Here is a 17,470-nt window from a genome sequence, read left to right as displayed (position 1 = left end):
AATGTTCGTGTTGTAGAAAATTAGAAACAAATTGTTATTGATAGGCTTCTTGTCTCGCAATATTGTGCAAGGGTATGTGTTCATATGCCCCATACTGTAGCTGCTGGGATTCCGATGATTCCTGTGCCATTTAGGGAGATGTCCAGTCTGAGTAATCGATGTGAGAGATTCTGTGGTAGTGTGTAATGAATATGCGTGTCAGTGACTCCCCGGTCCGAAAGAATGGCTCCCCTGTGAGCCGCTGGTTCGTTCGATGCCGGAGCTGGCCTTGTTCCCGATTACACCCCCAGCTGTGTATATTGTCTGGTTTTGACTATTTTTAGATCTGGCAACCCTAGTTTGTGAGGAGGCTGGCCGTAGGGAGTCCTGGAGAAGGGGAGGGGGCATGCTGCTTTTGAAAGAGGATCACAGGAGGATCCTGAGCATCGCAGGGATGGGGAGCCTGTGTACAGGAGCAGCAGTGGCACTGCCCTCCCTGGCCCCAGGGCTCGCAGCAGCGTGTGAGCCACACTTCCTGTGGAGATGGCCCCCGCCGGGGCTCTGCAGATGCACATTAACCGCCAGAGCAGCACTATGCAGAGGCAGGGGGGGCAGTCACACCCCCACGCACACTGGGCCTGATCTGCCCTCCTGACAGCAGCACCTCAAACACTTTAACCCTTTAACTGGCAGGACAATTCCTGACAGTGTCTAAAGAGGAAGCTTCTCCATCAATTCATTCAAAACAAAATGCATTTTTTTTTATTGTGGCGTTTCAGTTAATAACTCACGTTGAAAAATCTCAGGGGTCTGCGGAAATGTTTTTTTCCACGTTTGTGGGGTTGTGAAAGAGTTAAAGCGTTTCACACACGTGTTTAATGTGCTTTATGGGCATGCATGCAAGTGCCACCTCGCTGAGTACCAGAGACTGGAGGCAAGTTTATGCGACTGCCTCCTCTGGAGCCGGAATGGCGTGCTACAAGCCCATTAGCTCTGCATAATGTAAGTAAATGCTTTGACTTGACACCCCTGAGGCCTGTGAGGGGGGGTGGGGGGGTATGGAACATGGATGCAGAGCTCCATTTTTGGACTGTATGCTGGGTCTTGGTGTGTGTCAGCACTACAGACTTAATTTATGTTAATTAATTGGCTAGAGTCTGCACACATGGAAATAGGTCTGTGCAGTTTTTGACATTCACAACATTGAAATTATCGTTGTTCCTTCTTAAATAGATCATTTTTAAGTATTTTATTTTACTCAATTCTGCATGGAGAAATGTAAATGTAAAATGTAATTTACAGCACTCTACAGACCTTAAAATAGTATTCCTGTAACTTGGATATTTTAGAGGCAGTTACTTGCTCTTTAATTTGTTAGGGTTCTTTGAACTGACCGAGTAATAGCCCGAAAATTATCCCTGCAATTTTGCATCATTTTTTGAAATGAGGAGAACATTGTCATCCGTAAAACACAATCCATTGAAGTCGGCAACAGGCGAGGTAGCAGGTTAGTCACATCCATTAAAATGTGCTGTCACTTGCATTACTACAAGCAAACAGGGGTGTGATATTATAAATCAAACGGGAAAAGTGCATTCATTCTAAAATAAAGATAATACTTTGCTTGTGTGATTTAAAAATTTTTATTTTTAAAGTCCCTGTGCAGCCTCCCTTTTATTACATTTAAATTGTTCATTTAGTTACTAAATTACAATATACATGTATTTTTTCTACTTATTAGACTTTGAAAAGATAAAAAACCTGCTTTGATGTAAAACCTGAATTTCTTAATACAGCAGATTCAAGACTGACTGGGCGTGTCAGTTCTGTCCTAATTATTTATGCATTCACTTTTGATTGACAGCCCGGGTGTCACGGATTCTGTGCAGGGTAGATCATTTTTCTGTGCCCACACCGGCTCAGTGGTTAGCATTCCGATTAGCCACTCGGCTAATCGTTATTTTGGTGTGTGGGGACGATTAGTTCGAGCTTGCAGATTAGCCACTCGGCTAATCGTTATTTTTGGTTCCTGTGGGAGGATTGTTCCTGCTTGAACATTCCGTGCATTCCTGCAGGGTTATCTCTGATCTGTTTCACCTGTGAGTTGCTCACATCTTCCGCTGATTACCAGCCACACCTGTGGCTGGGTATTTAAAGCGTCAGTAGGCAGTGGAACGGTGCTTGAGTGTAACGTGTTTTGCTCTAGCCAGTTCCCTGTCGTATTTCTGAGCAAGGTGTAAGGAATTTAAGAACAAAGAAATTTAAAAAGAATTCTGACTTCAGTTTGTTTGTTTTTTGGGAAAAAGGTATTAGGACTGTATATGTCCAGATTCTGAGGCTGGCGGTTTTAAGGGGTTATTGTTATTTCTACCCCTTACTAACCAGTTTCCCCCCTGGTTTTAGTTGGCCTCAGAACGTCTTCTGTTTGTTTTTGAAAAGACATTTTCTTTTTCTCTGCTTCGGGTTGAAGTCGTTTTTTCTTCTTTTCTTTTCCCTGTTCCTTTATTTTCCTTATATACTCCTTCTTCCTCAGTTACCCGTTTAGGGGTTTATTCATTTTTTGGGATACGTCCCTTAGGAGTATAGCACCCCCTTCTCATTTCGTCTCTCACGAGACTCAGTGGTTACTGGAGTGCCCCTTTGGTAACTTATAGATCCCCTGTTTGGTCGTGTCTGGTCTTCACACTTCCCCTCCCTCACACCGGGCCGCTCACTCCCACTGACCTGGATCAGCACTCACTCCACGTAACGTCAGTTTTTAAAGCTAGTTATCATACGACCGTAATAATGGATTACGAGTACAGCAATAACAGCATTAGATATATTGAGCCGTATATGTATGAGCCCATCGCTTACAGCCTACAATATAGGACCCTAACGTTATAGGATAACCTACGTTAGCACATAACATTATTTTTTTGCTGCAGTAACGTTATAACAGTCTGGCGAATATAGTAACGTTACACTCGCTAGCTAACGTTAGCTATATTTAAACAAGATAAGTAAGCTCATTGCTACATTAGCAAAATTATCGACAGCCAGACAGCAAGTAAATTGGGGAGATGAGGTTAACGGTAACGTTATAGTTTGCAGGCTTGATTAGATTAATAGCAGAACGTCATCTAGCCCGAATGGATGCTTACCGGAACCGGTCCGTTCAACCAGTAAGCGTCCGTTCGGGCTAGACATTATCGACAGCGAAGTAAAGTGAGGTTAGGACGGCTAACATTATGATTTGTAATATAATCTATGTCAACGTTAAGTAACTTTAACATTAACTGATCGTATTAAGCAAAGGCTTAATTAGATTATCGATAGCATCAAAGCTATCTAGGATTCCCTGGTTGGGTTAGTTAGCTGCGTTGGGTTTCATGCACATTGAGCTAGGTAGCATATGCGTAAAACACCTAAAGTAAAAAGACAAACAGACCTTATCTTGATCTTGATTGATAGTTGGCACAGCATCTGGCTTTAGAAACGTTGTCTTGGCAAAACCCATCCTCTTCTGTTCATAATTGTAAAATGTGTACTGCACAATCTTGTCACCTTTGATATTTCTAACTCTGCACCGTTTTGTTTTTCTATATAATCGCTCCAAACCTTTCGGAGACTTGGATCTTTTTGGCAAGGCGTGAAAAGATGCATTCCTATCTCTGCAATCTTTAATCACACAATAAGGCATTGTTGAACTGGATAGTTAATGTTAGCAGCAGACCCGCGCAACATGTATTTGAGAATTTGATCATGGCTTTGAGTGCACACTACTTAAATATTCATACTGGGTGAGTGTTTTGGCCACCCCACATTGGTCAATGCGAATTAGAAACATTCGTAACGTCACAAATTTGGTCTGAAAACCACCAATACCAAATACTCCACCAGGCAGCAATGTCGAGCATTGTATAGTTTTCATGAAAAAATATCTAATACATTACATACATGTATGAAATACTTTTAACATCAATGTGTAAGTAACCTTATAGTCTTTGGTCATAAGCATTTCAAAATCATGATTTTGACTGCACAGGGTCTTTAAGATCTGAAAGATTCGAAGAGGTTCGTTCAGCAGAGAGGAAAAGAGAATTGGGATTCTGGGTTTTGGGGGAAGTGATCCCTGACCCTGTTTGACAGAGCTCTTCCTTCTTCCCTCTCTTCTTCCAGCAAATCCCCAACGCGCACAAGGACTGGGTGTGTGCCCTGGCCCACGTGCCGAACCGTCCCATGCTGCTCAGCGGCTGCCGGGGGGGCACGCTGAAGGTCTGGAACGTGGACAACTTCACCCCTATTGGAGAGGTCAAAGGTCACGACAGCCCAATCAATGCCATCTGCACCAACTCCAGACAGATCTTCACTGCCTCAAGGTAAGGGGGGGGGGGGGGGCAGAGGGTCACTTAGGCTGGGATTGAGGGTTTTCCTGGAATGCCGTGGCAACCTGCAGTAAGCAGAGTTCGTCTCTTTAGACCCTGGAGGTTAAACAATAACGCTTTAGACCCCTGTGAGTGCTGTACAGTACAGGAGTGGGGTTAAAGCCATTACATAACAATCACCGGCCTCTCAGTGATGTCATAATGGGGGTCAACTGAAAAGTGAGGGTTGCCGAGTTTTAGCAGGATTCCTCTGAAATGATTCACACAGGAGGTGTGAAGCGTCATCTGAGCTGGCAGGCCAGTCATGGAGGTCCTATGACACGTCAATGTGAAACACTGCGGTTTTGGCCTGATTAGATTTCAGATAAAGCGGATGTGCAGTTGCTACTGGGGACTAGAAGAATCCGCATGATTGGCTGAAGAGGAGCAGGGTTTTTCATGACAGAAATAAAATTGAATTAATGTTTGTGTTAATATGGCAGCGATTGATGGGGAAAAAAATTAAAACATCATCCATGCAAGGAAGACCTGTCGTGTAAGGTGTTAGATGATCTTAGCGTAAATATTAGAATGTTTCATTTGAGATAATTCTGCCGTGAGTAGGTGCCGCCTACTGTAAGGTCCTCAGAGTCATGTCACCTTGGTTACTAGTCTGTATCTCCGCATGTACAGACTAGTGACAAATTAAAGGAAAATCTGAATAAACGAATGGAGAAATGTAACAAATGCAGATGCTTCCATACAGGTTTACTGCATGATACAATTAAACAATTAACATCCTATCATGCTCTGTGGCTTGTATAAAAATGCTGAGCCGGCCCAGTTGACCTCAATTTTGCATCAAAATGGCAAGAGGAAAAGATCTAATTGACTTTGAAAGAGGGTTAATTATTGGGGCAGGGATGGCAGGAGCTTCAGTCTCAAAGACTGTTCAGCTGGCTAGTGTTTCAATAGGAAGTGACTAAAGTGACATCTGCTTTTAGACATATGGGATAAACATCAGTAAATAGGGTCGGAAAATTTGGTTGAAAGTACACATTCGATGGCGGTGATGCTCGTGAGATACAAGGAAAAACAGAAGAGCAACTGCCTCAGATGACTGAGAATGTCAAGGAGTGATATCAGACTTTGTCAGAAAGAACAGTCCGTCGATAATGACATAGGGATATCATAGTAAAGTCCTAAGACTCTCGGACTCTCAGACCATGAGAAACAAGATTCTCTGGTCTGATGGAACCAAGATTGAGTGTGGAGAAAACCAGGCACTGCTCACCACCTGGCCAATACCATCCCTACGGTGAAGCATGGTGGTGGCAGCATCATGCTGTGGGGATGTTTTTCAGCGGCAGGAACTGGGAGACTAGTCAGGATCGAGGGAAAGATGAACGGAGCAAAGTACAGAGAGATCCTTGATGAAAACCTGCGCCAGAGTGCTCAGGACCTCAGACTGGGGTGAAGGTTCACCTTCCAACAGGACAACGACCCTAAGCATACAGCCAAGACAACACAGGAGTGGCTTCAGGACAAGTCTGTGAATGTCCTTGAGTGGCCCAGCCAGAGCCCGGACTTGAACCCGATCAAACATCTCTGGAGAGACATGAAAATAGCTATGCAGCAACGCTCCCCATCCAACCTGACAGAGCTTGAGAGGATCTGAAGAAAAGAATGGGAGAAATACCCCAAATACAGGTGTGCCAAGCTTGTAGCATCATACCCAAGACTTGAGGCTGTAATCGCTGCCAAAGGTGCTTCAACAAAGTACTGAGTAAAGGGTCTGAATACTTATGTAAATGAGATTTCAGTCATTTATTTTTAATAAATTTGCTAAAATTAAAAAAAACTTTGTCATTATGGAGTATTGTATGTAGATTGATGAGTCTAAAAACGTAAGGCTGTAACGTAGCAAAATGTGTGTGTGTGTATGTCTGTGTATGTGTGTGTGTGTCTGTGTTTGTGTGTGTGTGTGTGTGTGTCTGTGTTTGTGTGTTTGTGTGTATATCTGTGTATGTGTGTGTGTGTATGTCTGTGTATGTGTGTGTGTATGTTTGTATATGTGTGTGTGTGTGTGTGTGCGTGTGTGTGTGTGTGTGTGTGTGTGTGCTGGGCCCTGTTTCTGCAGTGACTGCAGTCAATTGCCCCTTCCCTTCTCTTCTCCTGTCTTCTTCTTTTCCTCTTACCTTCCTGCCCACCCTCAACACCCCTCCCCATCCCGGTTGAGTATGTGTAGAATCTTCTGTTGCACAAACACGGTCTGTTCCTAATTGGTTTGTATGCCCCAGCGACATAAATCCTCGTATTTGAAGTTGAGTGAGCAGCAGCCGTTGTCTGTGGCACTCGCTGCGTCGCGCTGTCAGTCAGTTTATCCAAAAGGTAACGGGATTAGTGCCTGCTGCTCCCATTGCACAAACTCACTGTGCTGCAAAGGAAGATTAACCTGACAGCTGCAATTCTTTGGAGGAACAGTGAATGAAGTTTCTGGGAAGTTGAAATGTTCGCCAGTGTTATAATCTCCTTAATTTTGTCATTTTGCTCTGTGTGCGGAGTGGGATTTTTGTCCTGTTTTGATGGGAAAAGAGAAATATGGCTCCGTGATGTAGTTTCACACTTGGGCTGCATTATTCTGGTGTTGGTTTTGGATCCAGGCCCAGATTGCTAATTGGGGAGGGAAATGTCACAGTTCCTTGTATTGACGGTGTTTGTGTTTGGTGTCTGACTCCCAAGGTTTTTTATTGCTGTGTGGAAACTACAGTGATGCTTTACAACTGCTGGCAATTGTGTAATCTGCTTTCCTTTCTCTCTCTCTCTGTCTCTCTCTCTCTCTGTCTTTTTGTTTTTCTTTCTCTGTCTGTTTCTGTCACTCTGCCTCCCTCTTTCTTTCAATCTCTTTCTCTCCCTCCCTCTACAGTGACATGTCTGTGAAGATCTGGCTAGCCAAAGTGGGGAGGAAAAGGTGATGCTCTGGCTGAACAGCATCGTCCCAGCGACCCCCAGGGGGCGCTCTTCGCTACAGGAGAGCCTTTGGAACTGTCTCCAGATGAGAGATGGCCTGATTTAATTCCCATGGGGAGCAGGGAGGCCTGCATGTGCTGGGGAGAGCCTGCACGGATTCGATGGGCTTTCCAGATACTCTCCAGTCCTAACGGGAGGAGGTTCTTCTTGGAAACGAGAGCTTGCAGCATAGGACTGTTATATCACACGATATAAAACTGCTATATTAAAGTACACAGCATCCCTTTCCACTGTACTGCACTTAGCCAAGCCCCTTCAGGAATACTCCTAAGATTAACAATCTTTCTACATCAATGGCAGAGAGACAGAATTTACAATGTTAACAGTACTGAGACTAGTATCTTGTCCAACTGTATAATCTTTCACTGAAACCTTTTCTCCAGCCATTTGTTTTTCTATGAACAGTTGTTTTTTTATCGCTGCCTATGCTATGACTCACCAAGGTTGTGGCAACCTGTGGCAAGCAATTGTCTCCAAAGACAATGCGAGTGAGAGAGTGTAGATGTAGGATGTCTTTGCTCCCCGTTGCCTTCAAACGATTTTAAAGCATCTCTCGGTGTGACTCTGCTCAGACCTGAAAATCCACCCACTCGTTCTGTGTTTGTGCTTGTGGCAGTGTCACAGGTGGTGTTTTTCCTCCTTTAAGACATCTCTGGACTAGACGGCGCAATTGATCCCAACTCCCTCACCTTTTAACCGCCTTTGGGGATTTGAGGGTCATTTGTAGGTTCCACAGGTTGGGATTAACTTCAGGGAACAAGCGGTGTGGCAACCAGTAACTGCTATAACTATCTATTCACTATCTAAGTGCTATTAACGGTCTCTCTGCCGATATATAAATTATAACTGTGAGAGCAGGCAGGGTTTCTCCGATGTGGTGTGTGATACCTGCTGTCCAGGTGTACTCCTGGCATGCCAATGCTGGAATGCACATAATGCACTTTAAATGCTCTTCGTGTCACACGCAGACCTGCTGTAGAGCTCACGCTCCTCGTGTAATTACCCGCCTCTCTCTGGGAGGACTGACTGTGGACTCTTTCCGTAAGTCCGCAGTCAGCATCCAAATCCACCCTCTTCCTGCCAGTTTTATGTTCGCTACCTCAGCTGAGAACAGGTCGTTGAAACTAACGCTCTTTGGGATGGGATGGGGGTGTCAGTCATCATGCTCCAGCGGGGGCAGAGATCAGAGCCAGTTTTCTGTGTTAGTGACTCCATTACCCCTCCCCCACATCCCTAGTATGCTTAGTGACAGGACTCCCCAACCCCCACATCCCCAGTTTGCTTAGTGACAGGACTCCCTCCCCCCACATCCCCAGTTTGCTTAGTGACAGGACTCCCTCTCCCCCCACATCCCCAGTTTGCTTAGTGACAGGACTCCCTCTCCCCCCACATCCCCAGTTTGCTAAGTGACAGGACTCCCTCTCCCCCCACATCCCCAGTTTGCTTAGTGACAGGACTCCCTCCCCCCACATCCCCAGTTTGCTAAGTGACAGGACTCCCCCGCCCCCCACATCCCCAGTTTGCTTAGTGACAGGACTCCCTCTCCCCCCACATCCCCAGTTTGCTAAGTGACAGGACTCCCTCTCCCCCCACATCCCCAGTTTGCTAAGTGACAGGACTCCCCCGCCCCCCACATCCCCAGTTTGCTAAGTGACAGGACTCCCTCTCCCCCCACATCCCCAGTTTGCTTAGTGACAGGACTCCCTCTCCCCCCACATCCCCAGTTTGCTAAGTGACAGGACTCCCTCTCCCCCCACATCCCCAGTTTGCTTAGTGACAGGACTCCCTCTCCCCCCACATCCCCAGTTTGCTAAGTGACAGGACTCCCTCTCCCCCCACATCCCCAGTTTGCTTAGTGACAGGACTCCCTCTCCTCCCACATCCCCAGTTTGCTAAGTGACAGGACTCCCTCTCCCCCCACATCCCCAGTTTGCTAAGTGACAGGACTCCCCCGCCCCCCACATCCCCAGTTTGCTTAGTGACAGGACTCCCTCTCCCCCCACATCCCCAGTTTGCTAAGTGACAGGACTCCCTCTCCCCCCACATCCCCAGTTTGCTAAGTGACAGGACTCCTTGCTGATGCATCTGAGTCCTCTCCTTCCTTTGGCAGCCAGTGAAATGTGCTGGGTGTGTTGCACATTAGTGGCGGTGGCTGGACACAGTGCTGGGTAACAGCTAGTCTGTGTCTGGGGAAAAGTGGGGTCCAGTAGTAGGTTGTTACGGCTCATTGCTGCCTGGTGATTAAGGACTGGTGAATATATATATTTGCAGTGGCGATGGTGGTTGGAATTGGCTCAGGTGGGCGTTGGATGCTAAGCTCCTTGTTAACTGAAGCAGAGCTCTGTCAGAACACAGATTGGAGTCAAGATAACCCAGCCGCCACACCCGGGCCTGCCTGGGCTTCCCATGGCATCGTGGGACAGCACATCCGTGGATTTATGGCTGCCTGCTCACCTGGCTAATGTGAGCAGTTTCCTCTCAGTGCCCAGATTTACAGCCGTTTATGGCATGAGAGGGAGGCTGCACTGCTGCAGGAAAACCCAATCTAACTTCCACATAAAGACTGGGTCTGAATGCAGTAAAGCATGCTGGAATAGGCCGGCTGGTCTCTGACCAGTTTTGCCTTTAGCTAATGATAGATGAGGTTAGGATACGGGAAATCTGTCCTAGATCAGCAGTCCTACTCTTACAGATGCTTTTATTTTATTTCATTTAAAAATATGTTTTAAACACATATTCATCTCTACATCTGGCTCTATGTGCTTTCAGAGTTTCCTAACTCAAGGACTAGTAAAGTTCTATGAAACACTATGCTCATGGTAGATGGAAAGTATGAGTATGAGTTTGCTCTTGCTGAGAATGTCATTTTTCTGGACGTGAGAGATTTGTGTGCAGCAGTAATTATTATAGTCAAACATAAAACTGGTGCCATGGAAAAACCTTATCACTAAATATATCAAAAAAATGCTTCTGTTCCATTGACCAACATAGCAGTATACTTCAGTCATGTGGTGTTTAAAACCAACTTTATTAGTTATTGAGTTATGAAACACTGAGGGCACATAGAGCTCGATAAGGTCTTTCCATATGTGTTATTTTAAAAATGACAAAAAGGGATATGGAAGGCTGTTTAATGATATTGACTGTATTCTGTATTTGTACTATATGTCTTCTGCTGGGTGGGCCTGCTGTGAGATGTGTGAATGACTGTGTGCCCTTCCCATAATATTTCTGTCTTAAATCGGGAGGCTTGGCATGACTAACGAACAGGTGAGATGTGTGCATCTCATTGAAATGTACAGCACAGAAAGCAGCTCCTGCATGCTGTACTCTTCTGAAATTTACAACACAGAAAGCAGCTCCTGCATGCTGTACTCTTCTTAAATGACCCTCTTGGCCCTTTCCTTAGAGCATATGGTTAATGAGGCGATGTCTATGTGATCGAACACTCCGGCACATTTTAATTCCATTTTATACCTGGACTCTTTTCCTTTCACCTTGGAGTTGTCAGAGGCATCTCTGGGCTTTTACAGTTCCGAGGAACGGGAGGGTATTGTAAACATGGGTTGAGGAGTTATTGCAACCAGGAGAGGCCACATTAATCACAGCTCTATTGATATGTCAGGTGTAACTGGTGGATTTTATATTGTGCTAGTTCCTTTGAGTGAAATTGCAAGACTTATGAAATCTGTCAGTTCCTTTTGTGCTTGCTGATATCCGGGATTGTGTTACTAGGAGTGCACAGAAACACACACACACACACACACACACACACACACAAACACACACACACACACCAGACCTGGGTCAAATTCCTTATGTGACATACTAGAACCTTGGTCAAGCTTCTGAGTGTTTTCAGATTTTACCAATACCAAGTATTTAAAATGTAGGGGGCACAAACATGCTTGGGGTGGGGGGTGCCATGGAACCCACTCTTGACAGCTTCGCTCAAACAACTCATTTATCTCGAAGGTGGCACTGTTGATAGAGGCAGTTTGATCCATGCTAACACACAAGTCTCATAACAGGGGGTTTGGATTGAGCTTTCTGTAACCCCAGTGACTGTTATCATGGCCTTGCCAATAAATCTTATCTTTAGATGCTTTAGAAAGGCAGTCTTTGGCTACATTTAAGCCCTCTATTTGCCTGCTCGGTGTGTTCTTTTCCAGTTACTCAGAGCTGTTGGGAAGGTTGGCCATAGTTTTAACTCCTCTCAGTATTAGCTAGTGGCATAATGGTAACTGTGTATATAGGGAACATTTCTGACTGTGTCAAGTATATGTGTATATATAGCCATGTGTGGGCATGTGTATACATGCATTGAGTTTCTACCAGACCTGGGTCACAGAAGTATTTGAAATTATTTAACACTTTAGATGCCAGTAAAACTTGAAAATGCTCCTGCAAATCCCTTCAAATTTCTAGGTTCAATAAAACATGAAAGTAATATTGTACTGAATATTACTGCAAATAGATGTTTCTTTTTTAATTGTCAGTAATCTGCAGTTACCTTCCTGGTATCTGAAGTGTTAACATATTTGAAGTAATGCTTTTTCCAGGCCTGGCCTCTCCTTTGGTCAGACAGGAGGGTGTGTGGGGCTGTGTGTGAAGGGGAGACAATACTCAGGGAATAAACAGTCAGTGGTTGACTGACGGTACTATAATCTGTCTCCCCTCTCCTACAGGGCCCCAGTAATGATATTATAATCATTGTTATTTTATGATGCATTGCTTGTGCTAAGTCTCTGTAAGCACAGTGGGATAAGAGGCTGTGTAACTGTGTCTGAAAAGCAGCCCCTCCTCTCACCTTAGCAAAGCTCTCTCTCTCCGAGGCTCATCCTTGTCTCTGTGTTGGTGACCCCTGACCTCTTGGGAGCACTCCTGTGCCTTACCTGGCCTCTCCTGGGCATGAGTGGGAACAGGAGAGGCCTGGTTTTCTGCATGGAGGGATGAGGTAATACCTTTTCTCCACATCCTGCGAATGTGCGCACTGTGAACACTGATCTGCAGAGAGAAAAGGGGAAGTAATGAAAAATCTGGTGCAGGAACTTCTGGGCTTCCAAAATGTGCAACCGTCCACTGGTTATGAAAGCTTTTACTTGAGGTCTGAGGATAAATATTCTCGAGAATCGACTGCTTCATAATCTTTTTACTAAATTTAAAAAAAAAAGACTATTTAAAGTTGCATTTTATGTGTACGTTCAGGTATATTCTTAACAATGGGTTTAGTTTTGAAATGGGCACAAACCCTTTAAAAAAAAAAAAAAAACTTTCTTGAAAACAAAGCTTCTCACTTCATACTGTATGATGTAAGTCTTATGTTAGCATGCACTTTAGTGACACATCTGTAAAAAATGCAGCCCTCGAATTTCGTTGCCCAAACTGACCAGATTTTAAGGTATTACAGCTTTGCAGAGGATTTACTTTTAAAAATATCATTATTTTCTTTACCTCAAAGAAACATTTTTTCATCAGACAATTCCTTGGTGATGCTCAGCAGAAGTGTCATCCAACTAAGGAACTGGAAGTCCCTCTAGATGTGTGTACAGAACTGTACTGGACTTTATGACTTTTGCTGCCTAAGTGCCTTTCTGGAGCATCTCAGGTGCGCTGGCCACACACTGGCGTCTCTTCTTCACAGAAGAGCTGAGCAGAACAGCCGTAGTGCTGTGCACTGGGGGGCCCCACTGCTGGGTCCCGCTGGTGGGCCCCACTGCTGTAGCCCCACTGCGGCAGCCCTACTGGTGGCCCCACTACTACAGCCCCACTGCCGGCCCTCGCTGCTGCAGCCCCACTGGTGGGCAGCACTGCTGCAGCCCCAATGGTGGGCCCCACTGCTGCAGCCCCGCTGCTGTGGCCCCACTGGTGGGCCCCACTGCCGGCCCTCGCTGCTGCAGCCCCACTGGTGGGAAGCACTGCTGCAGCCCCACTGCTGGCCCTCACTGGTGAGCCCCACTGGTGGGCCCCACTGCTGCAGCCCCACTGCTGGCCCTCACTGGTAAGCCCCACTGGTGGGCCCCACTGCTGCAGCCCCACTGGTGGGCCCCACTGCTGTGGCCCCACTGCTACAGCCCCACTGGTGAGCCCCACTGCTGCAGCCACACTGCTGGAGTTCACTGGGTCAGATGTGCCTTTTCACACACAGGTGTATTTCAGTAGTAGAGTGTAAATATCAGTTATTTTTTTAAATGTACATGTGACCAAACCTGTGTAAAATACTTCATTGTAAAAAGCTGCTTTATTTAAGGAGGGATTCACTGTCTCCTGCAAATTAAAATCATAAATCAAAAAGAATGTGAGACTCTTTGTGTGATTTCCCCCTCTCCGTCTTCAGATATAGTTTTTCATTGTTTGTGTGTGCTTGCGCACGGTTGTGTGGGTGTGCGCTTATCTTGTGTGTGTGGGGCAGGTAGGTGGGGGGGGGGGGGGTGTAAATGTTCGGTAGATTTAGAGAGAGTGATATACATGCCCTGGAGCCTTTCATGTCTTGGCAGCGATGGTAATATGAGAAGTAATTTGCAGTAAAATATGCGATTACAGTGAAGAGGCGTGCCTGTCAAAAGTCGTTTCAGACCTGTAGAACACTTTTTTTGTTTCCTGATGACATTACCAATGGCTAAATCAACACTCATTCATGTAACCTTTACAAAAGCGATTTAGCTAAAGCACTTCCGGATTTGTGCCTGCGGCCTTGCTCTGTTATTAAGGAATATTTTACCTGTGTATCTGCAAATAACTCAATTAAAGGAGCAGGAGAGTAATTATTGAAAATGCTTGTGCTGGCTGTACCAGGCAGAGCAAAGAGGGTGTCTGTATTCGGGCTGGTGATGGACATGGGCTGACGCGCAGAGAAAACGCCTGCAGTTACAGACCTTAATCATCCGTCATCACTGCCGGTCTGGAGCACAGCTGAGTCCCTCGGTTCTGTCGTGTGCTGGTAACCACAGTATCTATCAAAGAAAATGAGGAATGCCACCCAGCTCTGTTTCCCTTCATGAACCACGTCCTGCCGTATGTGAACCCGACGTTGTTCAACTTTTTGGAATTAGAAAATAAGTTCCAGCGTTTTGGCTCAGCCCTGAGCGGTTGAGTCTGCCGTGACAGGGTTCGACTTCAGCTGCGGTGGTTGTAAATGAACGCGGAACTTCAGGGTAGGGTCTGTCGGCTTTATTTCTCCCTCTGATCACTAGAGTGCCTTCGAGCAAACAAGGGAGCGCTTATCTGCTCTCGTGCAGTAGTGTCCATGTTTTAGAAACGGGAGAAACACGCTGGTCTTTTGGACAGGGTTGCACTTTAAATATGATTGAAACCGACATCTTGATCCAGATCTACATTGTGTTCGCTCAAAAAAAACCCATCGTTACAAAGATAAGGTCAATTTACGCTATTTGCAAGATCACCGGGACACACAATAAATTGTACATTAGCTTAGAGAAAACAAATGAGGTTGTAAATGTAGCTCTTCCTGCCTGCACAATGTGCAATGATAGATCTCGCCGTCTTCGTTTGCCCTAGCTCAACCGCAAACTCGCTTTCCGGCTGTAATAGATTCACATAAATGTGTGGCATCCAATTCAATTCTGCTGCTTCTCTTGAGGATTTGCTTGGCAGCATTCTTTGCACCTAGAAAGCATATTATACTGTATATGCTGAATATAATTTTTCTTCTGTTTTCTTTGCTGTTACCCTCACCTCCATTATAATAATAAACTTTATTTATATAGCACTTATCAAAGCATAGTTACAAAGTGACTCACAAAAGTTTAAAACAAGGAGTTAAAACATATAGATTAAAAAACAGACAATAATAAAATCATAAAACTGAAGCGAGATAAGAACACGGAAATTGAAAGTGAAAAAAAAACTTGGATACAATACAGCAAAAAAAAAAACATTAGAACAAAATCTAAAAAACAAATTGAGAAAGTAATAATGAAGGAAAGGCTAGCCTATAAAAATGAGTGAAAATGAGTTTTTAAAAGTGATTTAAAGGAAGACAGACTGGGCAGGTTGCTCCAGAGCCTCGGGCCTCTGAAGAGGCTCGATTCCCCTCGGCTTTCAGTGTAGCCTGAGGAGCAGCCTGAGAGCCCGAGAGCCAGAGGAACAGCCAGAGAGCCCGAGAGCCCAAGGAACAGCCAGAGAGCCTGAGGAGCAGCCAGAGAGCCTGAGAGCCCAAAGAACAGCCAGAGAGCCTGAGGAGCAGCCAGAGAGCCTGAGAGCCCAAGGAACAGCCAGAGAGCCTGAGGAGCAGCCAGAGAGCCTGAGAGCCCGAGGAACAGCCAGAGAGCCTGAGGAGCAGCCAGAGAGCCTGAGAGCCCGAGGAACAGCCAGAGAGCCTGAGGAGCAGCCTGAGAGCCTGAGAGCCCGAGGAACAGCCAGAGAGCCTGAGGAGCAGCCAGAGAGCCTTGAGAGCCCGAGGAGCAGCCAGAGAGCATGAGATCCCGAGGAACAGCCAGAGAGCCTGAGGAGTAGCCAGAGAGCCTGAGGAACAGCCAGAGAGCCTGAGGAACAGCCAGAGAGCCTGAGGAGCAGCCAGAGAGCCTGAGAGCCCGAGGGACAGCCAGAGAGCCTGAGGAGCAGCCAGAGAGCCTGAGAGCCCAAGGAGCAGCAAGAGAGCCTGAGGAGCAGCCAGAGAGACAGTGGAGCAGCCAGAGAGACTGAGCAGCAGCCAGAGAGACAGTGGAACAGCCAGAGAGCCTGAGGAGCAGCCAGAGAGACTGAGGAGCAGCAGGAGAGACAGAGGAGCAGCCAGAGAGCCTTGAGATCCCGAGGAGCAGCCAGAGAGCATGAGATCCCGAGGAGCAGCCAGAGAGCCAGAGAGCCCGAGGAGCAGCCAGAGAGCCTGAGGAGCAGCCAGAGAGCCTGAGGAACAGCCAGAGAGCCTGAGGAGCAGCCAGAGAGCCTGAGAGCCCGAGGGACAGCCAGAGAGCCTGAGGAGCAGCCAGAGAGCCTGAGAGCCCAAGGAGCAGCAAGAGAGCCTGAGGAGCAGCCAGAGAGACAGTGGAGCAGCAGGAGAGACAGAGGAGCAGCCAGAGAGCCTTGAGATCCCGAGGAGCAGCCAGAGAGCATGAGATCCTGAGGAGCAGCCAGAAAGCTTGAAGAACTGCCAGAGAGCCTGAGGAACAGCCAGAGAGCCTGAGAGCCAGAGGAGCAGCCAGAGAGCCTGAGGATCAGTCAGAGAGCCTGAGGAACAGCCAGAGAGCCTGAGGAGCAGCCAGAGAGCCTGAGAGCCCAAGGAGCAGCAAGAGAGCCTGAGGAGCAGCCAGAGAGACAGTGGAGCAGCCAGAGAGACTGAGCAGCAGCCAGAGAGACAGTGGAACAGCCAGAGAGCCTGAGGAGCAGCCAGAGAGACTGAGGAGCAGCAGGAGAGACAGAGGAGCAGCCAGAGAGCCTTGAGAGCCCGAGGAGCAGCCAGAGAGCATGAGATCCCGAGGAGCAGCCAGAGAGCCTGAGAGCCTGAGGAGCAGCCAGAGAGCCTGAGGAGCAGCTTGAGAGCCCGAGGAGCAGCCAGAGAGCCTGAAGAACAGCCAAAGAGCCTGAGGAGCAGCCAGAAAGCTTGAAGAACTGCCAGAGAGCCTGAGGAACAGCCAGAGAGCCTGAGAGCCAGCCAGAGGAGCAGCCAGAGAGCCTGAGGAACAGCCAGAGAGTCTGAGGAACAGCCAGAGAGCCTGAGGAGAAGCAACAGAGCTTGAGGAACAGCCAGAGAGCCTGAGGAACAGCCAGAGAGCTTGAGGAGCAGCCAGAGAGCCTGAGGACCAGTCAGAGAGACAGAGGAACAGCCAGAGAGTCTGAGGAGCAGCCAGAGACAGAGGAACAGCCAGAGAGCCCGATGAGCAACCAGAGAGCCCGATGAGCAGCCAGAGAGCCTGAGGAGCAGCCAGAGAGTCTGAGAGCCCAGGGAGCAGCAAGAGAGCCTGAGGAGCAGCCAGAGAGACTGAGGAGCAGTCAGAGAGCCTGAGGAGGCTCCAGAGAGCCTGAGGAACAGCCAGAGAACCTGAGAGCCAGAGGAGCAGCCAGAGAGCCTAAGGAACAGCCAGAGAGCCTGAGGAGAAGCAAGAGAGACTGAGGAGCAGTCAGAGAGCCTGAGGAGGCTCCAGAGATCCTGAGGAACA

At 47.0% G+C, this 17,470-nt stretch overlaps 1 protein-coding gene across 4 annotated transcripts in view; it reads left to right on the top strand.

Moving 5' to 3' along the window:
* The window catches only part of LOC118208123 (kinesin-like protein KIF21B), an 89,086-nt gene extending 80,331 nt beyond the window's left edge, over positions 1-8,755 (top strand). For all 4 annotated transcript variants that reach the window (XM_035382469.1, XM_035382468.1, XM_035382470.1 and 1 more), the window contains 2 exons: positions 4,141-4,340; positions 7,252-8,755. In XM_035382469.1, the coding sequence (XP_035238360.1) occupies positions 4,141-4,340; positions 7,252-7,300 (249 nt within the window). In that variant the 3' untranslated portion in view covers positions 7,301-8,755. The remainder of the gene's footprint in view (positions 1-4,140; positions 4,341-7,251) is intronic.
* The last annotated feature ends 8,715 nt before the right edge of the window (positions 8,756-17,470 follow it).

The sequence above is a fragment of the Anguilla anguilla genome, chromosome 11, assembly GCF_013347855.1.
Source record: "Anguilla anguilla isolate fAngAng1 chromosome 11, fAngAng1.pri, whole genome shotgun sequence".
NCBI lineage: Eukaryota > Metazoa > Chordata > Actinopteri > Anguilliformes > Anguillidae > Anguilla > Anguilla anguilla.
This window is presented reverse-complemented; position numbering and strand designations above follow the sequence as displayed.